The following is a 26,029-nucleotide window of genomic DNA, read 5'->3' on the forward strand; positions in this document are numbered from 1 at the left end:
GGGAAAGGCTATACCCGTGATTACATATTCTTGCCACATCTACGTAAGGCCTATTCCTACTTACTCAGTCAATGCTATGAAACCAAATGATGGTCATATTGATCTTTGTTACTTGGAGTGTATCAAAACAAATGTGGTTGCTTATTCACTGCAGTGCTCCATGGAAAAGAAGAAAATAAATAGTTATTTAAATGATTGTCTTCTTTGTTTTGTTAAGGAAAAGGAACAAGAACTGCTGGAGCATTAAATGTTCTTCTCACTACAGATAAGAAAATGTGGAGGGTTATTTTTTTGGTTAGGTGTTAAATTAGCACTGCCAGATAAGCATGTGACTCTGTTAATGAAACTGCACAGAGAAGTGACAAACATACTGTATTCTTTGTGTTTGTGTGTGTGTTCAGTCCCTGATATTAATCTATCCATTTATTATCTCAAAATGAGATGTGATAATCCATGCCAACTTCTCCCGAAATTGAATATGTTGAAAATGTTACCATTCAGACAAAATTCCTGGGAATTTGGAGGGGAGTGGATTGGACTCCAACCTGGTTTAGAAAAAAAAAAACAGACTGAATTGCCCCCAAGTGGGTACTTTTTGGGGGGCAGTCAAGATCCTGATATGGCACCCACTGGGGGATGAAATACCAAATTCCCAGTCAGGTTATACCTTCTACCATGTTAATAAGTGCGTCTGATGAACAGCTAAGTGAAATTCGTTAAGACGTTTGCTGCTGGATCTAGCACTGGAAACAGATAATGAATGTAACAACCAAAATTCTTAAACCAAAATTAGTCATAGGAATTTTAGGGTGCCTGTTTCTGTTTCCGTCATTTTTGTTGCCTCCCTCTTGACAAAGTCCATCTGCTCTCTCCCTTCCAAGATTTCCTCTTTCTGCTTCAACAAACGTGGCTTGGAAGAAACCATCTCCCCAGAAATTACAGAAGGGAAGTACTGGCAATTTCCAACATCGCTTTGAAGGACAGAAACAAATTATACGGGTGAAGGAGAAAAATACAATTAACATTCCAGCCCTTTCTTTCATCGGATGAGAAAGCAGCATGCTTCACTTTAGTGTCCCAGACACCAGATGAAGGTCGATGCAACTGATTCAGAGATGAGTAAGAAAAGCAGGAAAAATACTTAAAAAAGAAAGGCTAATGGACAGCACAACAACTAATAGCGTAGGAAAAGTTCATGTCCACAGACGTAGGATGACTATTGTCCCAATCTCTTCCGCTTAGGATATTTCATTGCTTGTTTGCTTTAAATCTCTCCAAGCACTCGGTGAGTTAGGATAAAAACCATTCTAAGTGCATAAAAACTGTGTGTAGCCCAAAATCTCCTTACGCTTACAGGCAGAGCTACCTCTGTCTTAGGCCATGCAACTCTGTTCTCCAGTCACACACCTTCTCCATTTAAACAAGGCCTCAATTTATGTGAGGATTTTAGGGGAAACGTGTACAAAACAGGTTCTGTCTACACATAAAGCAGTCAGCTTTCTCGCTGTCAGTTGTGCTAAATATATTTCTTTCCCTCCCACCCCAAATATCTGGTTGAGAGATTCTTTAAGGCTGCCTTAGACAAGATCAGTGCAACATTCGGCTTCTCTCACAGGTCCTCTGCGGCTCAAGAAGCTCATATTTTTCTTCCAAGAGATAAGCTTATTTTAAATATAAAACATTCACTCTCTTTGGACGTTTGGTGAAGGTGAGAGACAACATCCCCAACAGAAATGATGTGGACATGAGGTAGGGAAACTGGGACGCAGGCTTTAATCCCGCACTCTGCGTTAGCTTCAGAATGCTTCCGTGTGCCAGTGTTGTGGGCCCGTTATAATCCACCTGGAAGTGTCAAATACGCCAGCGAGTGAAGCTTGCTTCCAGGTAAAGCCAAAAGCTCTTCGCTTGAATGCTCAAGACGAGAGGAAGCAAAACAGCTTCTCCCCCCAAAACACCCATGTGTTCCTTCCTCAATATATTCAATATATTCTTGCATTCTCCCTTTCTCAATTCAAAGAATGCGGTGATTGGAAACAAAACAGCAACAACTCCACCAACGAAGGCAACCTTTACGTGATCCAGAAGTTCCTCCTCTCTTCTAGCAAGCTGATGGATCTGTTTGTAAGAGTCTCAGCGCTGCCGACCAGCTTGTAGCCAAACAGTTTCATGGCTGGCGTGCAGACATTCTGGACCACCTGGGCGAGCTTGAAGGGGATGCTGAACCGCCACTTCTCAAACTGCTCCGAGGAGTTCTTCTGGGTGGAGTAGATGCCGTTGTTGTCTTGAGGGGCCTGTGTATTTTTCCGGATCCAGTCCTCCACCTGCGTGGTGAGAGCGATGCCAGTGAATTCATACATCTCCTTGGCTTTCTGGAGCGGGGACCGGGCAATGTCCTCATAGCGGACCAGCATGTAGCGGCCCTGAAGCCATGCTGGCTGCTTCAACCCAAGCTCAGCCGAGAGCCGGATGCTTTCACAGTTGCCTCGCAATCTCTGGACCTCATCCTCCTTAAGGGTTGCCACACCTTCATTAGCCCATTTCTTCCAGGTTTCATACTTACCCGAAAAAGCCACCATGCGGGAGGCCAGCACTGCCCGAGGGTCCCGCACCAGCTGAATTATCCTCAAGTCCAAGCGGGGGTCTTCAACTAGCGGGCGCAAGAATTCCAGCTGTCGGATTCGGACCACCTTCAGGGCCATATGTTCTTTCCGCAGGCAGGCCTCCGCTGCCAGAGTCACATTCAGGGGGCCACAGCGGCGGTTCTTGCAGTGGTACTTCTCAAAGACCTTCTTGACAAAGGGTGTGCAAACAGGCTCCTCGCACAAAGAGCGACTTGAGCCGCGCCGAAAGAGAAACTGAGTCAGGTGGTCCTCTGGGAATGGGATGATGAAGTTCTCCAAGATGTAAAGGTCGCAGAGGAGCAGCTGCTTCAAAACATCTCTGTAGACGAGGGCTGACCCCACCGCGTTAGCGCCGCCGGATTCAAAAGACACCGTCCTTTCGATGTGCCACAGTGGTTCAAAGAGGTAGAAAATATTGCCCTGTTGGTTGAAGAATTCCCCTACGAAGGAGGAGCCGGTACGGGTGGTGGCCATGAGGAGAACATGCTTTCGTGTCCTTTTGGCGGGGGGCAGCGGGGTGCCACCAAGCTGCAAAGTGATGTTCTGCAACCGGTGCTTCAGCTGGGAGAAGGCCAGGTCCAGGGCGCTGAGGGACAAGAGGGAGCCGTTCTCTGGCGGCATCAACCCGGAATCGGTGCTGTTGGCTACTGGCAGGGACTGTGGAGACTGCTTCAGTTTGTCTGAAACCCTGCAGAGAGAAAGAACGCGATCATCAGGACCAAGAGCAGCAGTGACATTGAAAGAGACTTCCAGACATGTCATTCTGAGGTGGAGAGAACGGGTTTCTTAATCCAAGCCAGGTTCTTCCCTTCCATCTTCAGAATCACCTTCCCCCTTTCAATCGTCTGCTGAGGGACGGAGTGGGCCATCTCACACGGAATCTCTCTGGCCCGCGAGGAACTCAGCACGTCCTGGAGCCGTGGTGGCAAACCTATCGCATGCGTACCACAGGTGGCACACAGAGCCATTTGTGCAGGTACACGAGCCCCAGCCAAAGTTACCTGCATTGCGCATGCGTGCGCCTCCCAGCTGATTTTCAGCCCGAAAAATGGGCCTTCTGGAAATACCGGACGTGCTGAAACGGGCCCGTTTTCAGCCTCCCGAGGCGTCCCTCGAGCCTCCGGGAGAGTGAAAATGGCCTCCCCTGGGGCTCCAGAGGCTGAAAACAGGCACTTGTGGTATTTCCAGAAGGCCCATTTTTCGGCCTCCCAGGGCTGCAGAGGCTTCCTTAAAGCCTCCGGAAAGGGGAAAATGGCCTCAAACAGGCTGAAAATCAGCTGGGAGGCGTGAACATGCATGGTGCAGGTAAAGGGCGGGGCGGGGGTGTTGCACATGCATGTGCAGGGGGGGGCAGGGTGCACTGCATCGTGGGTGCCAGCACACGAGCGTGTGCGCGCTTTCGGCGCACCACAACAAAAAGGTTCGCCATCAATGTTCTAGAGATAGATCGGTGTTTCTCAACCTTGGCTATTTTAAGATGTGTGCACTTCAATTCCCAGAAATCCCCAACCAGCATGCTGGCTGGGGAATTCTGGGAGTTGAAGTCTACACATCTTAAAGGTTACCAAGGTTGAAAAACAGTGACCTAAGGGGACCACATTCATCCCTTCTATATCCAGGAGTTCAGTTACTGTGGATAGGTAGTACCATCCCCTGCAAAGTAATCTACGGTTGACTTTGGAATCCAGATCAAAAGCCAAGACTTTGGCAAGAAAATGCAGACTGAACGTGGTTTCTCTAATTTGTTGGCCTTGTAACTGTACTGTTTCTTAGTACAGTTGATGATTGGTGAGCATCTGCTTGCCTGGGCCCCACCAATCTATTGTACACCATGAATTTGGAGCTGAGTCTCTATCAAGGTCCACAGTGAGTGAAGGGGAAAACATTCTTTAATTTCAAGAAAAGGATATGCAATATTGATTTAGTCCTCATCCTGTATGAATTCTCTGAACCTGGATTCTGTTTTTGCAAAATAGTGGTTCAAAGGATTATCAAGGAAATAGATACTGTCCACAGTAGGTCTTAGCTGGGACACAAAACTGGCCATAGGACTGACTCAATGGTTGGGTTGATTTTTCTCAGGATCTCAAATGAACTTCAGCAAAGCTTATCATACTTGTCCTGAGTCTGGTGGAAAAGTAAGTAAAGTGTCCATCTAAGTGTTTTTTTTTTTCAATCTGGGCAACCTACCTGGCTGGGGAATTCTGGCAGTTGAAGTCCGAGTTGCCAAGGTTGAAAAAAACTGTCTTAGGATGATGTTTCGTTTACAGTAAAATGGCTATAAATATGTGGGCTCTCATCACAATGAATGTGGCCCAGGTCATACATTAAATTCAATATATTTAACACACTGCTAAACAAAAGAGGTAGCAACAAATGGTTGCTTTTAGTGGGATTGTATAGTGCCTAATTCTTCCGTTGAAATCTGATAACCTCTCAAAAGATCCTGGCAACATTTTAACACATTCTGAAGCTGTTTGTATGCAATGATGATTGCCATTCTAGATGACTGCCCTTGCATGGATCAGCTGTCGCCTTATAAACTGATGTATGTCAGTAGTAGCATGAAAGCATAAAAATACTCTTCCTCTGCTTACTTGTAATTAGAATATATTAATTATTATTGCTTCTGATTGTATAAGTATCCTAAACATTCAGTCCTGGTATCATAACGGCTTACCAAATGCCTCCAATTTTTAGTAATTTGGAGGCACAATGTTAAGTTTGAAGGGCCCGTGTGCATGTAGTCCTAGATTAAAACTGCAGATAGACAATAAAATTATGTATTCGCTCATGGAACCTGAACAAAAAAGTAAAGATAAATAGTACATAGAAAAATAATGTAAATACTTACAAGTTTTATTCCTTAAAAAAAACCAAAAAAAAAAACACAATTGCTTCTTCAGGTAGAGACCTTCAATGTCTAACTTAGGAAATGCAAGTGCTTCCTACTGGTAGGAATTAACATTAAGTTAATTCCTACCAGTAGGAAGCACTTGCATTTCCTTGAGAGGACCTGTCCAGCTTTGTTCTACAAACCCTGTCAAAGGTGGCTTATTTAACCAATCATGCTCGCGGTATGTGATCTCCACCAGATGGGACAGTTGTGTACAAGTTATTTATTTATTCATTCAGCTTCTATATTACATTCCATTTATATTTTATGCGTTGGTTAGTGGATGTGCCTGCGTCCATAGTCATTCCCTTTGGCCTCAGGAATAAAGCCTTATTGACTGATGATTTGATCTCGGTCCAATGCTTAAGAGAGTCATCTGGCTGCATTCATGAATAAAGACGCAACTGAATTCAGACTGGGAAGCGTTAATATTTACCTGGTTCCAAAAGGCTGGCGGACTGGTGGTAGCGAGTTGGGACCAGGCAATGCTTGGTAAGATACAATGGGCGGCCTGAAGGCCGGAGAAGAAGACCAAGAAAGCCTCTTTTCCAGCACAGCTCCTCTTCCTTCCCCCCCTACCTTGAAATGATGTTGTTCTCCTTCTCAATTATGACAAGGGCTGCCACAAAGACCAGAAGAATGGCGTACTTGCTCTTCATCCTCAGGCGGTATAGATGTTCCCAGATATTTTGAGACAACGTGAGAATTTTATCCATGGGAAAAGTAGGTTTTTTTTTTTTTCAACAGCTTGCCAGAGAAAATTCCTTCACGGAGGGAAAAACGAAACTTTCCTTGTCCCGGGGCTCTTCGGCGATATGGAAAGCGGTGTCTGGAATTAGCTGATCTTCTTCAGGTGATGTTGTCCTGCAGAAAGAAAGAGAATGGATTGAACGTCCTCCCTTTAGGCTGAAGGACAAATTAACCACTGCACGTTGATTCAAGCCTTTCCTTGGATAATTGCTGGTCTCACACATTATAGGAAGCCGTGATGTGAATTTATCTCGATATAGAACAGGGGTGTCAAACTGGTGGCCCGCGGGCCGGATGTGTCATGCGCAGGCCACGCCCACCCCAGCTCCGCAAAGGGGGGGAAATGTGAAACGTCACGTGACAGCAACGTGACGTAGCGAGTTTGATCCCCGTGATACAGAAGATAGAATAACAGGGTTGGAAGGAACCTTGGAGGTCTTTTAATCCAACCCCTGCTCATGCATTCTGGACAAAATGGCTGCCCATTCTCTTCGTGAAAATCTCCAATTAATGGAGCACCCGTAACTTTTAGAGGCAAACCATTCAACTGAATAATTAATCTCAGGAGATTTCTTTTTAGATCTAGGTTGGAACTCTCTTTAAGGAACTTCCCTCTGTTGGAACAACGACAAACCCAAATAAATGCTGGTTTTTGCAAAAAAACCTCCGAAAACGTGCTCATTGTAATGGCAGGCTGCTGCAAACAGCTGCAAATGCAGGTCAGTTGCTGAGTGCCCCAAAGTGCAACTGGGTGAGGCTGGGTTGTCAGAACTTTAAATCTGGGTTATCAATACATCTAGAGAGATCAGTCATAATTTCAAACAGTCACTAAACGAATGGTCATAAGTCAAGGGCTACTTGCATGCAAATCTTGCTGGCTAAGCAGGTTTCCAAGTTGTTCTCCTTACATAAAAAGCCCCTCTTAGATAGAGAAAAGTAGCTTATCAAAATCATTTAGCCCACACTTTCCCCTCACGTGTTTATTATTTTATAGATATAGAATGGAGGGGTTTATTTTATAACATGCCTGAACATTACAGCAATGCAATCATACTTAGAGCTGTAACCTGATCCTCTTTGTTCTCCTCCCTCTTCTGTCTTTTGGGAGACTGTTTCTTCCATTAATTTTCTGCGAATCAAAGCTCCGGCTTTGCCATCATGGCTGATAAAATTCATTAGGCGTGATAAAGTAGCCGTTAATTAAGACAGCTGTGAACACTTTAGCAATTACGTATTTCAGATCTTCCACAAGCTCTCAACTGTTCATGAAAGGAGCTCATTTTTTCCTCAGGCTTTCAGGGAACCTTAAAAAAAAAAAGGATGTTGCTGCTATAAGAATCAAATTGCTTTCAGTCCACCTTTCATTAAAGCAGCTACCAGAATGGAGAAACAGGCGTTACCATATGGCAGAACCGATGCTGGTCCAGCATATTGGACCACTACGACCAACTTTTAAAAGAAGCGAAAGAAAACAAACTGATCCTTGTTAGCTATACTAATTAGCATAGTTTTTTTTTTTAAAAAAAGTGATCAGTCCTAAGAATATTAAACTTGTTATCTTGCCAAAGAGAAAACAATGAGCTAGTAATTACCTTCCAGGGGGCATTTTGTTCCAACAAACTCAAGAGTGCAGTGAAAGCTTTTGTGTCTATATAGCCAAATTGCTCCTCCCAGGATTTAACCACTTGCTTGATGGAAGTCTTAAAGAGATACAGCCTTGTAATGGGGACAATATATAAACTGAAAAGTTGGCATATTGAAATGGCCAAGCAGGTTTTTTTTTGCCCACAGAGCTCTGACTCCATGGGTCTGGATTTCTAAAATTCTTGGTTTGCAGTAGATCTCCCTAGGAGTGGGCAACTATGGCCCCTTTACGATCTGTGGACTTCAACTCCCAGAATTCCTGAGCCAGCTAGCTTGTCAGCAACATGGCTGGCTCAGGAATTCTGGGAGTTGAAGTACACAGAATGTAAAGGGGCCATAGTAGCCCAACCGTTGCTTAGTCCTTTGGTTTGTTAAACTGTGGCACTGGCTTAAACCTAGCACAATGCTAATGTCCCACAATGCACTGCTTGAAATTCTAATCCACTTACATTTTAGATCTTTTACCTTGTCAACATTGACATTTTTAGATACTTGTCATTTTACATGTTATCATATTTAACATAATTTTAGTATTTAAATTATCATTTAATATAGGCTGCACCCTGAATCTCACTTATAGATGTTAGTTAGCTTGTTTTATAAATGCACTTTAACTCTGACTTAAATCTGTTTATTATTCATGCTGGTCTTTGACCACACAATAAATTGAATTGAAATTGCACAATGCTAGTGCCTGCAATTAAATAAGACTTGCTTTCTTGAATTGAACGCGGAGCTCGGTTTGTGTATCAGTTATGTTTCATTGTAATTTCACCAGTATCTATATTTGCTCAACATGCTAGTCCATAAATCATTAAAACTATGGGGATTACATTCACAAAATGTACTGAACTGGATACATACCTACACAGAGCTACAAACTGTTCATCCCATTTTCTCCAAAAAGATCCTTGCAATATAATATCAGAATAATTTGAGCCTGGTCACTTGTGCTTCTAGTGAGAACTCTGGGTTGATTTGTTCAGTGATTGATACAGTTGTTTTCTTGGCTGTATATGGTATTTTCAGGAATCTTTTCCAATACCAACGTTCAAAAATATCACCATTGTTTCTATTCTGCTTCTTCGAAGTCCAACTTTTGCTTCCATAGAGCCGGGGTCTCTGACCTTGGGAACTTTAAGACTTGTGGACTTCAACTCCCAATTTTGGGAGTTGAAGTCCACAAGTCTTAAAGTTCCCAAGGTTGGAGACTCCTGCCATAGAGTGTTCCAGGTGATGCCAGTTTGCATGATTCTGATCTTTGTACAGTGTAGGTACACATGCTTTTCCCAAGGCCTTCACAGCTGTTCTATCACGTATTAATACAAAGCACCGATTTTTTAAAAAGTGGATAAAACCAAGCATAAGTAACCTATACCATTTTCACCCACTTTTTAATTTTTTTATCTCCAAAGTTAAAATACAGAAGAAGGAGAAGGGGAAGGAGAGGAAAAATAGAAGATATCAGCTGCAAACAAAACAACCAAACAAAAACAATAATAAAAATCAGTGTCGAACAAATAACGAAATATATCATTAACATTCACGTTCAGCCTAAAAATTCACCCCCTTTTTAGCAGCAAAAAACATGAGTATTCCCCCATGTCTTCGCTAGGTTTTACCCCCCTCCAGATAAACATCTGTTGAATTGTAACCAAGGAAGGACAAGATAGGACTTTTGCAGAGACAACCATCCATTAATTAACCTGCAGGGGAAATGTCACATTGCACTGCAGTGAAACATTTATAATCCTGTGATTTTCTCTTTTGAGTGTGCTGCTGAAATAAGAGTGGAAGGATCTGGAATGCGCAGCATATGGAGACCGGGTGTTTATATCAAGCCTTGAAGGCCATTCTCTTCTGCTGTAGGAACAAGGGTCCAACTCAGTGAGAACCATTAAACACACACACACACACACACACACACACACACACACACACACACACACACACACACATCCGTCTTGGCAGCCTCCATCCTGTCTGGGAGAAGCAGCTGCTGAGAGCATCCATCAACCTCTGCTCTTTACATTTCTCTGTTTCCAAAATAAATCTCTTCCAAAGACATCCATGCTGCACTTCCCCTCTCGTTTGCAGAATCCTTTGCCCCCAGCTCTGAAATGCAAACTCTCTTTCTCCCAGCCTACCTTGTTCCTCCAACCACCTGTTTCTATGCAGAAGCCAAAGACTGATCTGCAAATGAAGAGAAGGGGCCTAGAGCTAAGGCACATCTTTAAAATGGGGTTGGGGGGGGGGGAGGGAAAGAGGGAGGAGGGAACCACCAGTTCTTTGGAAGGAATTATTTAATTACACTTCTCTGAACGGCTGCCCACTCTCTCCATTCCAAAATAAATAAAATGAAATCCTCGCCTGTCTATTCTTCAGCTGCAGACACACTGCTGAGCCTGCTGTGGAAAGGGGGAAAGGGAGGTTTTGCATATTCCATGTCCATCTTTTACAATTTGATATTAACTTAGTTGAGAAAGTCCAGAAATGTTTCACAAGAAGAGTTCTCCACTCCTCTACTCATTGCAGAATACCTTATGCCACCAGACTTGAAATTCCTAGACCTAGAAAAACTAGAACTACGCCGCCTTCGGTCCGATCTAAGTATAGTATATAAAATCATACATTGCAATGTCCTACCTGTCAATGAATACTTCAGCTTCAACCATAACAACACAAGAGCAAACAATAGATACAAACTCAAGGTTAATCGCACCAAACTTGATTGCAGGAAATACGACTTCAGCAACAGAGTGGTCAATGTTTGGAATACTCTACCTGACTCTGTGTTTTTTTTCCCCAAACCCCAAAATTTTAACCTTAGACTGTCTACTATTGACCTCACCCCTTTCCTAAGAGGCCTGTAGCGGGCGTGCATAAGCGCACCAACGTGCCTACCGTCCCTGTTCTATTGTTTCTTTTATTTTTCTTATATGTATCCATGTATTCATAACCATGTTTTTACTTATACCTATTATCTTGTAAGCAATTGACAAACCAAATAAATAAATAAATAAATAAATTTGCCCACCACCACCATAAAGAAGTACTTGACCAAAACGATCTTCATCCTCAATTGTCACCATACTTATTGCTTATAATTCCGGTCGAAATTGTACTTATGGTTTGTTTGTTTTTTGGACTGCAGTTAAGTTTTGGGCTTTGCTTAACAATCAGTGGAATGGCTTTGCCTCCAAAAGTTGTGGGTGCTCCAACACTGGAGATTTTAAAGAAGAGATTCGACAACGGTTTGTCCCGAATGGTATAAGACAGTATTGGCAAACCTTTGCCAGCTCCCGTGCCGATAATGGTGCGCGCACTCATCTGCTGGCATGCCAGCACCAAGAAGGCAATGCGTGCTAGGCCCCGTCACCCCTGAGCACACATGCACGATTCCCCTGCCACGCGCCCCCTGTCCCCCCACGCATGCGCCCGATACCCAACAATCAGCTGTCGGGGTGGCAGCATGTGCGCATGTTGCAGTGGGGCTCTTCCAGGCGAGCTCTTGCATGTCAGGGGAAATGGCTCTGCATGCCACTTCTGGCACACGTGCCATAGGTTCACCATCACGGGTATAAGATCTCCTCCTTGAGCAAGGGGTTTGGTCTAGATGACCTCCAAGAGACCTACCAGCTCTGTTATTCAATAATTTGTATGCCACCCATTCTCGTATTTCTAAGCAGATTGCTGCAAAACCACTGGAAAACCCTTGCTGCCCAATGTGCTCTGCACAGGACCTTTTGTGCTTTATATTCATTTATTTCAACATGTTTGCATTCTTTAGGGTTTATTACACACACACACACACACACACACACACACACACACACACAGACAAAAAAAAAGTCCATTCTGTTCTTTGAATCTGGTGTGTTTTGCTGCTTTCTGTATTAAAGCCACACGTTGAAAAGCTGTTTCCTAGCAAAATAGCTCTGAAACTATTTTCCTTGAAAGATATTATTCGACACTTTCACCAACTTTAGGAGAAAACAGCAGCTAGAAGGGACGTATTCAGTGAGCAAATAGCACAGTTGCACACACCAATCTGTACGATGCCCATTTTTTGTTTGCTGCTGTTCTTGATCACACATTATTGGTCTTAACTGAATGATGTGCTTGTTGGTGTATAGTTTGGTTCCCAGTTCCAGAAATACGTATCAAAGTGGCAGAACCCCAGTTGGAAGACTTAATCAGAGTGGTAGAACGTAGAATAAAAGGGTTGGAAGGTACCTTGGAAGACTTCTAACCCTAACCCTATACAAGGGATGGCGAACCTTTTCGGCACTAAACACCCAAACCGGAACAGGTGTGCATGCTGGAGTGCTAGAAACCCAAAGACCAGCGTGTGTGCACGCCTGTTTTTTGGCTGGTTTTTTTTTTTTTTTACCTTTTTGGGGGCTGTTTTCAGGCTGTTTTTCAACCATTTTGGGGCCTTTTGGGGGCGGTTTTCAGGCCAAAAACAGCCAGAAAAACAGCCTATTTTGGGGCTGTTTTCAGGTGCTCTCGCAACCCACAAAGACCAGCTGGCCGGCGCACTTGCTCACAGTGAGGGCTCTGCGTGCCACCTTTGGTTCGCCATCACAGCCCTATACCATTCCGGACAAAATGGCTGTCCAGTCTCTTCTTCAAAACTGGCAGTGTTGGCGCACCCACAACTTTTGGAGGCAAGCAAATCTCCATTCCAAAAGCTACCACGTCCATTATTTCCTCCTTCCCCTGGTCTTTTCCTGCTGATGCCTTCTCTTCACCACTGCATATGCCTAAAAGACCACCCTGTGAGAATGAAGGATCCACAATAAATCCTCATAAAATCAGAAGTACAGTCTAGTTACATCATTGCTGGATCAGATCCGTGATCCCTCTTGTCCACCACATGGTTTAATGTCTGGGAACACACCTGCCTTCCTCACGTCCTTCTGCCCCTGGCACTCAGTGGGCAGGGATACCCATTGCACAAGGTATGATGAATACCAATAAAAGAGAATATTTCTAGTTCAGTTTGAATCCTTCTGGTGAACCTATTTTGGTACTTTTGCTCCCATGAGAAAATCTACACCTCTTACATGAAGGAAGCACCCCAAGGGTTTGCAGTTTGCCTTTTGAAGATATTTTATTCTTATCACAGGCAGAAAGCAAATCTTCCTTCCTTTGTCAAACCTCAACAACATTTCCAGTGTGTTTATTTTTAAGAGCTGAGAAATGAAGAAAAAATTGCATTTTACAGCCTCATTGGCAGTTTATATAATTATAGCACCACACAACAGTTTGAATCTAGGTAGTGAGCAACAAAACCAGGAAGAGGAAGACCTATTTTAAAAATCAATTTGGATTAAACCTTTTTTTCATTGAGTCAATCAAGCTGTAATCCTACATCAAACTGTAATTCTATGCTCTTTTGCAAGTTCTTATTTAAACCAAAGAACTTCTAAAATAAATATCCTTGGTATCAGCCCAAAATGTTTTTTTGCAACTGCATTAAAAAAGCATTAAACACTTGCTAGAGCCAGAAAATTAATGATCTTAGCCTTTTGTTGAACAGATCCCAATACTTAATTTCAATATTAGACAAAATATTGGAATTGCCATGAAAAGGATGCGCTTATCCTCAACGAAAAATCAGTATTTAAATTGATTTCTGTGTGTGATGTTATTATTTATGTCAGAAAAATGTGGAATCAGGAGAAAACATGGAAGAGAAAATATTGTATTTCTTTAGCCTTGTAGTATACTAAGGAACATACTCTGCCTAGACTGTGCCTGGCCCATTCCGTTCCATGTATAAGCAGTGCCTTAATTAGACATATAAAACCAATTAAATGTAGGGATAACAACATATTGAAAACAAAGAGTTTCTGTATGTTTTATAGAGCAGAACAGGAAGAGTACCATACTAATTTTCCAGAATCATATAAAAGCTATTTATTTATTAAATTTATACACTGCTTCTCTTGCTATAGTTGTATTATATTTAATTGTAGAAAATGTGGCAAGTATCACTATCTCACTTGACTTAGTTCAACCCATAAGACTTATTCAGGATTATAGTTAACTATTCTCAGGGTCAGAAGCCTTACAAGAATAGCTTTTCAGCCCCTGGAGACTTATAATGTGCTGCTTGTAAGAGTGAATGAATCATTTGATTTCCAGTTCATGTCACGTCTCGCGTCTCTATCTCCGTGTTTTTGTGTTCCACAGCACTGCAAGAATTTTTAAATAATTTGCACAGGAACCAAATATAAATATGTAGATAAGTATTTTAAAGCATTTTCTCTAACATATTTATCGATGCATTTATAAATGAATGCCATTCTAAAATATGCATTTTTAAACACATTAAATGCTTGAGTTGGAATCTGGAAACATGTAAAAAACAAAGGGAAACTACATATTGGTTGTGGAATGCATTTTAAACCATTAACACTGGAATTCACAAGGGTCAGATTGCTCAAGAATAGCTCTTCTCAGTCCTGTGTAAATTCCATATATTCCCTCTGGACTGATTCATGCTTTACATGGCTGCTGTATTTAAACAGATCTCATAAAATATGGCAGGCAGGTGCATGTTTTTAAATAGCTGTGGATATGAGTTGAGGATCCATACTGAGCCAGATTTCTCTGCAAATAAATTCAAGCGTCACATTTGTATGTTTGAAATGTTTTGGACAAATATGCACAGGTATGTCCAGCAGAACGGCCAGGTAAGTGTAACTAGGCTAGAGGAATTTTAAGAAGAATGTAACATATTCAAATTACAAAAAAAACCCACCCCATATTCTCCAAAGCTCCAGAGGGCAGGACAAGAAGTAATGGATGGAAGCTTATCAAAGAGAGATAACCCAGAATTAAGGAGATATTTCCTATCAGTACAATTAATCAGGCTTACCTTCAGAACTTGTGAGTGCTCCGTCATTGGAGGCTTTTAAGAAGAGACTGGACGGGCATTTGTCTGCAATGGTATAGGTTCTAGAAGACCTCCAGGATCCCTTCTAATTTTATTTGATGCAGGATCCAATCTGGGTTGATCATTGGGAACAGAGGTTTCGTCTTCTGAGCTTTTGAACACGTGCTGGAGCCCATGTTCAGGAAACTTCTGTCCACCTCTGGTCCCAGTGACTGACCCACTTTGGATCCTGCAACATTATCCTGGGACATGTATATGTGCCTTCATTCATGCGTTTTATATAGCTTTCCCCATAACTAGATGTTCTCCCTGTAAATTGCAAGTCCTAGCTCACGTTTTCCTTTTCCTAAGACATTATTCTTCAGTTAGCATTATTGCAATTTTATTTACTTAGCTGATATAGCTCACTCAGAATCCCTGTGTCATTAAGAAACAACAGTGACTCGATAAAACAAGAACAGAACAAATCCTTAAAAACATAATCCAAAACAGATACGTACAAACACATAAAATGCCAGGAAAACTCCATGTGCAGGCAATAAATAAATCAGTCTCATCCAATGGGCCAGACGGCTCTCAGATCCCATGTCTGAGGAACAGAACAGCTCTTGAATGCTTTCCGAAGGCAGACAGAGTAAAATCTCAAGGCCGTGATGTTCCAAAGAATCCGAACAGCAAGAGAGAAGGAGTATCTCTTGGATCCAACTAGATGCACTGCCTAATCCAGTGTTTCTCAGTCTTGGTAACTTTTAAGATGTGTGGACTTCAACTCCCAGAATTCCCTACCCAGATAGTTGAAGTTCCCCTTCTTAAAGTTCCCAAGGTTGAAAAATGTGGAAAGAAGCTACTTGTAAATATTCAGAAAAATAATTTGAACAAAAGACAATTTACTGTCCCTTTGAATATCTTAGAGAGTTTTTTCCTATTAAATTCTGCCTCCACAATGAAGTCATACTCATCTATATAAGTATTTCTATCATCACACCAATACTACTAATAAAACTATTTTGATGAATCCCAAAACAATCAATCCATCATTCTCTAGATGTGTTTGATTTCATTTGAGAAATTCAGATTTGGGGAAGCAGTTGATATCAAGGTTGTAAATCTGCATTCAGATAGGAGCATCCTGTGCTGATATTTGCGCTATTCAGAATTTGGGAGTGCAGGCAACAGCACAAAATTGATGTGAACTTATCGTGTTGCCTACAAGTGCATTGAATCTACTCACCTAGCCAGGTGCCACGAGGAATCACAAGTGGAAAAATGAATGATTCATACTTCTTTTCCCCATGCTTATCCAAAATTCTGAAATGTCTCTATTTTTGCTTGGAATGTTAACAACTCCAAATTGTGACAGTCCTGTACAAATTCACACATTATTCTGTTTTAATTTCTCGGTCTATAAATAAAACCTTGGAAAATACAAAGTTGTGATTATACTGATTTTGAACATTGCCTTTCATACATTAATGCATTGTTATGCAATTTACAGGATATTCCAAACTATTTCCATGAAACTACTCTAGTAGTTTTCTTTATACATACATCCATGCAATTTCTCTTGGAGTTTTTTTTTAAACACACCGTTTTTGTTTCACACAATTTCCACAAACACACATGAATGTTGCACGTTTTCTTCAACCTAAAGCTGCGCTGCATTAATCGTTCTATCTGAAAATGAGGATTACATTGGACTCCATTCATTGTTTTCATCCTCGGCAAGGCCAAGGTGTTTCTCTTTGATCTTTGCTAGGAACGTTCCACTTCTTCTCATATTTCAGGGAAGATGCAAAATCAGCCAGGTTTTGAATCAGAAAGCCCTGCAATCACTTTTCATCAGGTAATACCTTATTTTGGAATAAAGACTTGTTTACCTGAATTCCCACGTGTTATTCTGTCCTTTCCTGGGATTTCTAAACTTTCTGATGGGAAAAATGGGGGCAGTTGCCTTTTCTGAAGTAACAAGCTATTATCAGGGGAGAACAAGACTTTTTGGCAATATTACTTCTGCTAAATCAAATGTCTACATTTTATATGTGCTTTGGGATTTCCTCCCCCACAACGTGCACATAAAGGCTAATAGCTTTATTACATCTAGCGTATCATTTGATTATCTGCACGCAATGGAATGGCTGTTTTGCGGTGGGGCAATACTTACATGGATTATTATCTCTCTTACTTGATTATAACCCATCATACCATTAAACCTTGAGCGGAAGCCAGAAAAACCTTGCCAGAGATTGCATCAGGCAAGAAAACTCTTGAGCTCACATCTGAAAGCATAAAACTCTCTCCACCTCTTTTATTTTTTATTTTATTTTATTTTGTAAAGCAATTACTAGATAATAGGTATAAGTATATACATGGTTATGAATACATGAAATGGATACGAATAAGAGAAAAAAAGAAACAATAGGACAGGGACGGTAGGCACATTGGTGCGCTTATGCACACCCCCATTGTTCATCTGTTGTCAGTTCCTAAACATCTTTCCTGCTTTGAGGGAGTGGGAGGAAGAGTCCTTTGAAGCAAGGGCCTCCAACCTTGGCAACTTTAAGACTTGTGGATTTCAACTCCCAGGATTCCTCAGCCAGCTCTGAGGAATTCTGGGAGTTGAAGTCCACAAGTCTTAAAGTTGCCAAGGTTGGAGACTCCTGCTTTGAAGCAAACAAAGAATTAAAAGGATAACATTGTGAAGAAGAAAAAGGAACAAAGCGAGGAATATGTCTACTTGGATACTCCTCAGATGGTTATAGAAAGGAGAGACCAGGACCGTGTTTCCTGGCCAAAGCTCCTTCTTTAAGATCAGCTTCCTTCATCCTCCACATGCTGCGGATTAAAGAAGTTTAACAGGCTGAAAATATTGTCATTATAATAAAAAAATTCTGGAGGAAGCTGGACACTTGAAGTGCAGTTGGTTATCACATTTGAAGCCGAAGATACATTCCAAGGCGTCCGAGTCATCTCCTCCCATTCTTCTTTCTGTTTCCTGCCTGTTCTCCTTCTGGCCAAAACTTCCTAGATCTGCAGTAATTAATTAGAGGGGAAGGATTCTGCAAAGGAAGTAGGGAGAAGGGTGGAAAAAATGAAGAGAGGAAGAAGCCAGCACTTTCCCCTCAATTCGTCAAGATTAAAGTCCTCTCTCTCTCTCTCTGTATTATGCCTCCCACCGTTGTTCCATTAATCATACTTTGGCAGGTTTATGTATAATTTCAAAAATCAGTTCTACCTACTAACTAAGGCAAAAGAAATGTGGGACAAATATACAGATAGACCACAAAAAGCCCAGCCTTTTTCAACCTACTCTCAGCTCTTGTAAAATTGACTGCTTGTCTTCAGCCTCATTTATCTCAGTCAGCAACAGCTGCCATTGCCTCTAGCTGTTGCCATTTTTACAACTGTGATAGAGAAAGTGCCGATTTTTACATAAAGTGTGGATTCAGTGTATGAGCTTTTCTCTGCTATCTTCTTTCCTGAAAAGGAGATTGTCTCTTGAATTAATTTAGCTGGTCAATCACTGCTGAATGTCACACAGGAGGAAAGGCCATATATTGAAGAAAACAAAAGTAAGAAATTTTCTTATTCTGAAATAGGCCAGTGGTGGGATTCATTTTTTTTTTTACTACCGGTTCTGTGCGCGTGGCTTGGTGGGCGTGACAGGAGAAGGATACTGCAAAATCTCCATTCTCTTCCCACCCCACTAACCTGCTTTCCAGCTCCGTTCTCCTGGGCAGGGCAACAAAAGAAGACCCAGCCGATCAGCTGGGACTCGGGAGGCAGAGAATAGATGGGGGCGGGGCCAGTCAGAGGTGGGATTTGCCGATTCTCCGAACTACTCATAATTTCGGCTACCGGTTCTCCAGAACTGGTCAGAACCGGCTGAATACCACCTCTGAAATAGGCCTTAGCAGGTGAATAGAAAAGGGAAGATAACATAAGCAAATTCAGGAGATAATGCATATGCAAATCATATTCTGCCCTCCCAAATATCAAATAAACTTATGTTTGATAAAAAACAATCCAAGTTTATTTATGGTCCAGACCAAACACAAGAAAAAGACCAATAATATAGTAAATACAATAAACACTACGAGAAGACCAAACATAAGACCAACAATACAGCAAGTATGATAAACACTATGAGAAAATTCTGGAAACAATTGACGGCTTCTAAGAGAAATTTTGCCACCTTCTTAGAGGTCTCTGAAGAATGGCCATCTAATAGAGGGAAATGACCTCCTGATTGCCAAGGCAATTAGTATGGTTAATTATTGGAAATAAATAAATTTTACATTCATGTCAGCAACCTACGACTCTGGAGCTGCATGTGGCTCTTTTATCCCTCTGCTACGGCTCCCTGTCTCCAGTTGGCTCCACAATTGATAGGGCTTTCGGTTGGGACAGGCAGAGGAAAAAGGATGCCACGCTAGGAGGAGACTCTATGGTGGGGCAACTGAACTTCCGGTCAGCTCCAGAATTGAACGGGGCTTCCTGTTAGGACCTTTGTGGCTCTTTGAGTGTTTAAGGTTGCCAACCCCGGTCCTAGAGTAATAGGGATGACCACAGTTCTGACCAGAGACTTTTATGAGGGACATATGAAATTTGGAAGATATACCAAGGAATTGTCCAGGGAGAGGAGAAAATTCTGCTATAAATGGAGTGGCTAACATTGTCTCTATCATTTTGGGTATCTAAATCCCAAATTATCTGCTTCAGTTCAGCCAAAGTTTTACCAAACCCCGAAGCAGGCAAAGCTGGCAAAGAAAGACTACAGTATGCCAAACCAGAATTAATCTTTTTAGACTAAATAACAACTTGTCTAGCACGGTGGGATGGATCAAGAAAGTTCCCCTTAGGTTTCAGCCAAAATCTAAGATAACTAAGTTTTAATCCCTGTACAAGGAAAATGTAGCCTAGTCCCAGTCATAAGCAGAGCTTTAGATATTGAATAAGGTACTTGAAATAAGACTTTTAAACTGAAATGCTTCTAAACTAGAAGACTCCATATAGAGACAGAACTGAGCACCCTAAACCTTTGGCTTTAATAGTTCTGAGACGTGATTATTTCCAGATTGACATGCAAATGGAACAGTTGTATGGGATGCTTTTGGGGCTCTTAGTAACAGCATCCTTTCTTGAATAAACCAGCAGGTAGAAGATTGAAAATTATACTTCTGGATACTTAAAAGATTCAACCTGTTTGATACATTTGCCATTAATTGTCCATCTAACTGGGTCTTAAAAATACTAATAGACAATACTAATACTTTTGCACTGGGACAGATAGTAAGGCAATCTTTGGAGCAGTAAAGCAATACATTCTTGGGGCACAGAATCATAGTTCACTATCAAAATGATAAAGGCTACTGTCGTAAGTTCTTTTTTTAACTTTTAAATTGGCTCAGACTTAAAAGAGCTACCAAAGCAATGTACCTTGGACACACTATAAGAGTTGTGGAGATATTCTGGAAAATGTGAAATATAAAAGTGAAGTGTGAAATTTACAAATTTGTAAGCAAGTGCTTTCTATTATCTCTATCCTACATTCTACTTGATTTCTATTATTTCTGTACTATGCTATTGAAATATATCCTCTAGATTAGCTGATAGTGATTATTTTTCTCTTTAAATCCCAATTACATTTTAGATCACCTAAGCTTTATTAAAAATTTGCTGAAACTGTTTTAATTTAAACTTTTTTAAATAAAAAAAAATCCTATCATTGTTTAAAAGTTTCAGAGCAACCAGCTATGATAAATGTGAACATTTATGGCTGATTTTTGATTAAAAAGAAGTGGCTAGTTTAAGCGTGTTCTAAAAGCAGCACGGTTACTTCTCTCATACCATCCTACAACTTTCATAATGAAGAAATATCCTGTCAAAATCAAACGCAGATGGAATCAAAACAGAATCAGGTATCATTATCACACTAAAAAAATCCGATCCACTTAGTTCATTACCTGGACTTCTGATACTAGAGGAGAAAATTATTAAAAATTCTTAGTATGTACACAATACACACACACAATACATATATGTGGTTCATTTAAAAAACAGGCAAGCTACATTTGAAGCTAGAAAAAAAAAAGAACAGTTTGAAACAAGAGATGACTGCTTAGTTAGTAAGTGCAAGCTACATGCAACCAGCCCGTGTATTTGCATATTTATCTTATTTGTTTAGTTGTCCATCTCACATGAAAGTTACCCTGGGCTCCATATAGCACTTAATTAAAAACAATGAATAAAAAAACCACCATCACAAATTGTTTGGGTGGGGGAGGGGTTTCCCTTAAGTTAAAAGTGGTCAAACTTTGTGATTTTCCTTAGAAGATAAGATAGCTGTTTCAGCATCTTGATTACCAAGGTTTCTATTCCCTGCGCATTTTTCAATTCTACAATGTTCTTTTATGGTGCAATAGCCCAAAACTGCTACGGTAATCCAAGAGTGATCATACCATCAATTGTGACTCTATGTTCCCCAGCCTGGAATGTGTCCTTTGCACAGAAGCCACGAGATCCGTTGACATTCTAAAAAGCCTTAGATGAAGAAGTAAATGTAAAAAAAGGCAAGTTACAGTATCTGCTGCCCATCTGGGAAAAGAAGGTGACTCTTTCTACGCAGGCCTGTTGCCATGGAGCTGTGGCAGGGAGCCTACAAATATTGTTCTGGAGAACTAAAAGATGTTAGAAACTTTATGCAAATCAGGAATACTTCCACTGAAGCCATGAATATGGAAATGAGCATCTAGGCAATCAGTTCAATTGGACTCTCTCTTCGTGTTGCCTATGATAAAAACCTCTCCCCGTTCTAAAACAAGAACTGCCAATTCTACAGTTCCCTGTCTGTCTCCCCCACCACACACACACACACACACACACACTGAAAATTCAGGCCCTTTGTGGATGACAATCCATCCACTGTGCAAAGCAATCGGGGAATGAAGGGCTGGAATACGAAAGTAGCAACTGCTTATGTGCTCAATGAGCTTTGCAAACATATTATGGTAATCTCATCAGGAATACTGTGAATAATGCTAATCAACCCCGCCGTCTCTTCCGTCTGTATTAGCTTGTTCAGAGGTTACACTGAAGCACAGATGGAGATGACTCTCCAGTCCCTAGTGATCCTTTGCAATTTCATCTCTTCCTTTTATGTCCCCGAAGTGAATTGTTTTCCTGTAAACGTAGGAAAGTTTGCAGTTTCTACAAACTTCGGTGAATAAAATCAGGCTGGAATCTTCACGATTTCCATTCCTGATATATTTAACCATCTGAGGTATTTTTTTTTTTTTTTTTTTTTGGTATTAGTGTGGAAACATTTTGGAGGTTTTCTCAGATAAAAACTTTGGACATTTGGAATACAAGCTGCATCGTCATGGAAAAAAAATGACAGGAAGGGAGAATAAATGGGAGCAGATCATCTACCACCAGATGACCAAAGGCAACTTCCAGCACGGTAATTGAAGCAAACACGGCCATTGAAGTTAACTGTCAATATTTGAGGCCTGCCAGTTCTATTTTTTTTTTTCATTTTTTTTTGAAAACAGTTTTATTAATTTTAACAACAAACAAAAACACATAAAACATAAAACCATCATCCTTTCCTTCCATGAGTTTACAGACAGTGGGTCGGTTGGTTTACCACTTTTTTGTGTGCATCCATTTCATAGTCTCCATTGTAGTTATATTACATAATAGCTCATATTATCAATCAACAATTATATAGCCTGATATCATTATTAAACAATCATTTGACTATAATTTTATTAGTTCATACTTTAACAAGATAACTATAGTTTACTTAATTTATTTTATAGCAAATCATAAAGTCATACCAAGTCTATCTTAATAGAATTTTATAAAGGTAGTATCAAAGAAAAAAAAAGGAATATGTATTCATTGTTTCCTAAGGTTCTAAATATTCTATTATTATATTTTATTATCTAGCCAGTTCTATTATTCTATTATTCTCTGTGCATGGAAAGCAGGAATATAGAGTGGTGCGATGGCCCAGAGGTAGAAGTCTCGACTCACAATCAGGAGACTGTGAGTTTGATCCTAAGTAGAGGCGGATATTTCTCTCTCTGGGCACAAAGAGAATATAATCTGCTGAACAAAACTCCGCACTGGCAACAGGAAGGGCATCCGGCCAGTAAACACTCCGCTAGCTCCATTCAATTGCCCAGACTCCACCCTGTAAGGGATTGTGGGGTTGTTAGGAGGAGGAGGAGGAGGAGGAAAGCAGGAATGCAAGGCAAGCATCTGATTTTTGAACCCGTTTCTATGGCCTTTGTTTTACAGGCCACTGAAAAAGTCCTGCATGATCATGGTTTCTTGCATAGGTCCATCAGATGCTAGTGAGCAGTCCGCTATACAGATAAATGGTTGCTTTTTGGTTTCTTGGATTATATGGATTTCATTTATCAGTTGCTAGTAGTTTAGACAGTAAAGTATTCCTTGCTGGGTACAGTGTCGGTAAGGGCCAAAAGAAGGCCAAGATAGTTGAAAAACCAAAAAGCCTGCATGAAAGAACTGCCCAGAACAGGTAGGTCCACGAGGTATTTACTAGCAGATATTTCTGCATGGATGTTTCGGTCAGGGGTGGGATTCAAAATATTTTAACAACTGGTTCTGTGGGCGTGGCTTTGGTGGTGGGTGTGGCTTTGGCGGTCATGTGACTGAGTGGATATGGCTTGGTGGTCATGTGACTGGCTGGGCGTGGCCAACTCAATATCACTCACATCGAGGCACGCATCTCCTCGCCTGGCCTGTCGTGACTGTGGGGATGCTGCAGCAGTCGTAAGTGTGAAAAATGGTCATAAGTCACTTTTTCAGTGCCATTGTAACTTTGAATGGTCACTCCACACAAGCAAAGTACCAGCAAAGGAGGGGGACAAAACTCCAGAGAAGCTCCGGAGACAGGAAGTTCAGTCCTGCTAAGAATGTAATAAGGGTTAACGGAGAGGCAGTTTCTGTAAGGAACACCAGAATGTTTCCTTCCTGCCTTCCTTACAGGATTAGGCCAGTAATTTCTTCTAACAACCGGTTCTCCCAACTGCTTAGAATGTTAACAATTGGTTCTAGCTAAATAGGTGCGAACTGGTAGAATCCCACCCCTGGTTTTGGTACACCATAGAAATAAGTTCCCCACTTTTGAAATCTGTCAATGTTGGGGAGATTGACATAAATCAAGTTATTTTTTTCACATTAAGGAGCATAGGAGGACAATGTTAAGGAAAGTCAAGATAGGGGCTGCAACTACCTGTCCGAAGCCTTATCCTCTTCTTGCACGCTTGGTGAATGGAGACTAAAGTCACGTTTGCAGGTGTTCCTACACAGATTGCCACAAGAAATCCTCTAAACTCAGCCTGCCCGCCACAGGGCTGTGCTTCAATTGTTTCAAATCAGGTACATATAAATATGGTCAGAGTGGGATGCTTCACTTGAGGCCAAGCTAAGCAGGTGGCCAGGCAAAATACTGGGGACTGCAGGGCTCCCATCTATAGGATTACTGCCTTGATCTGTAATAAACCTATTGTACCAATTAACGCTGCATGACTTAGAGCAGGGTGGTGTTTTTTTTTGCTAAATGCCACCTTTCAAAACCGATGAGTGTATTTAAGATTCAGTTCCTTTTATTTTTATCATCTTTTATTTTTGCAGTAAATGAGTGATTATAACTATCTAAATTGCACACACATACACATTCCCGAAATTATCATATACCGTCCAGAATCCCTTTCTTCAACAGTTGTCAAACTGAGGTCATAATCATGTCTGCATGTTCAAAATCTCATTGATGTTCAAACTCTATTCCTTGGAGGCAACATGGAAGTCACCAGCTTGGGCAGATTCCGTGACTAATGCAGAATCTATCTAAAGCTGCATTTTTCTGTACAAAGCTGATGTATTATTGTGTCTATATAGTTCTTATATTACAATGCCTCCTTTAAAGCTTGTCTGGTTGCTGAAAAGGTGCAAGGAAATCATTGTTTGATCCCAAGTCAACCTTAATTAATGAAACTGACAACTGTAGTACAGGTAGTCCTCAACTTATGATCACAATTGAGCCGAAAATTTATGTTGCTAAGTGAGACACATGTGAAGTGAATTTTGCCCCATTTTACAACTTTTCTTGCCATCATTGATAAATGAATGAAATGCAGTTGTTAAGTTAGTAACATGGTTGTTAAATGAATCTGGCTTGTCATAAGGTCACAGATGGTGATCATATGACCCTGGGACCCGCAACCGTCATAAATATGAAACAGTCACCAAGCGTCTGCAGTTTGATCACGTGATCATGGGATGGTCATGTGAAAAACGATCCTAGGTCATTTTGTGTCAGTGCTTTTGAACAGTCATTAAGTGAACTATTGTAAATTGAGGACTACCTGTATAGGAGAAACAAAATACTGACAGTGAAAGGAGAAAAGGGCTGACTAGCAAAAATGCTAAAAAGTTCCTACGCGGGATACTGAATATTGGAATATAGGAATGATATAACCGAAAAGCAGAGCTGTCAGTGTATATCCTTCAATTTTAATTATTATTGTTGTTGTTTGCCAGCCATTTTGCCACATCTTGCCACAAAGTGACTCAATAATCACTGTATCTTATTGCATATGTGAGGATTTATTATAACTTGCATGTAGGCCAACTATTACAAAGACATTATAAAGTGCATTATTTCTCCAAGAGAACAAACCCTGTAAAGACTTGGAACAATCCCAACTTTCTGAGAAGTAGCGAGGGAAAAATATAGTGAATTATTGTCCATTATAAAATAATTATCAACTTCCACCCACAAACTGCTGATATAGTCAAAATCAGGACTACAGATATTCCAGAAACACTTCCATTATTAAATAACCATTGCCTGGGAGAAAATTAGAGCAGAGAGAATTAGAAAAGCATTAGATAAGATCACGCTGGAGATAGATTCAGAATATCTGAAAGAAATTCTCATAGATGTTCAAAAAAAATGATAGATGTGTAGGGGCTGTTCTATATGGGGTTTCTGTTCCAGTCTGATGTATTAAATGAGACTTGAAAAATACCTTTATGCGTGTGAAAAAGGATGCCCCCAATATGTCCATGCATCAAGTAACAAACAGAAACTGAGATATCAAGGTTGGGTTGGTTTTTAGCAGAAACCACAGGCAGTGAAACCTGAAATCACAAGGGCCATTTATATTATCTATGAGA

The 26,029-nt window shown here is 41.0% G+C and overlaps 1 protein-coding gene across 6 annotated transcripts in view; it reads right to left on the bottom strand.

The window, feature by feature from the left end:
- Window positions 1–283: 283 nt before the first annotated feature.
- CHST3 (carbohydrate sulfotransferase 3) overlaps window positions 284–26,029 on the bottom strand; it is a 43,101-nt gene continuing 17,355 nt past the window's right edge. Inside the window, exons 1-3 of one of the 6 annotated variants that reach the window (XM_087932317.1) lie at window positions 7,860–7,989; window positions 6,097–6,381; window positions 284–3,309 (exon numbers count right to left, since the gene is read on the bottom strand). In XM_087932317.1, the coding sequence (XP_087788443.1) occupies window positions 2,070–3,309; window positions 6,097–6,233 (1,377 nt within the window). In that variant the 5' untranslated portion in view covers window positions 6,234–6,381; window positions 7,860–7,989 and the 3' untranslated portion in view covers window positions 284–2,069. Of the gene's footprint in view, window positions 3,310–5,301; window positions 5,480–5,953; window positions 6,382–7,321; window positions 7,748–7,859; window positions 7,990–26,029 lie in introns of those variants that run through there. The other 5 variants (XM_087932318.1, XM_087932316.1, XM_026713556.2 and 2 more) reach the window with 5 other exon arrangements.

Source organism: Pseudonaja textilis, chromosome 4 (genome assembly GCF_049901715.1).
Source record: "Pseudonaja textilis isolate UNSWEBS1 chromosome 4, rPseTex1.2, whole genome shotgun sequence".
Classification (NCBI taxonomy): domain Eukaryota; kingdom Metazoa; phylum Chordata; class Lepidosauria; order Squamata; family Elapidae; genus Pseudonaja; species Pseudonaja textilis.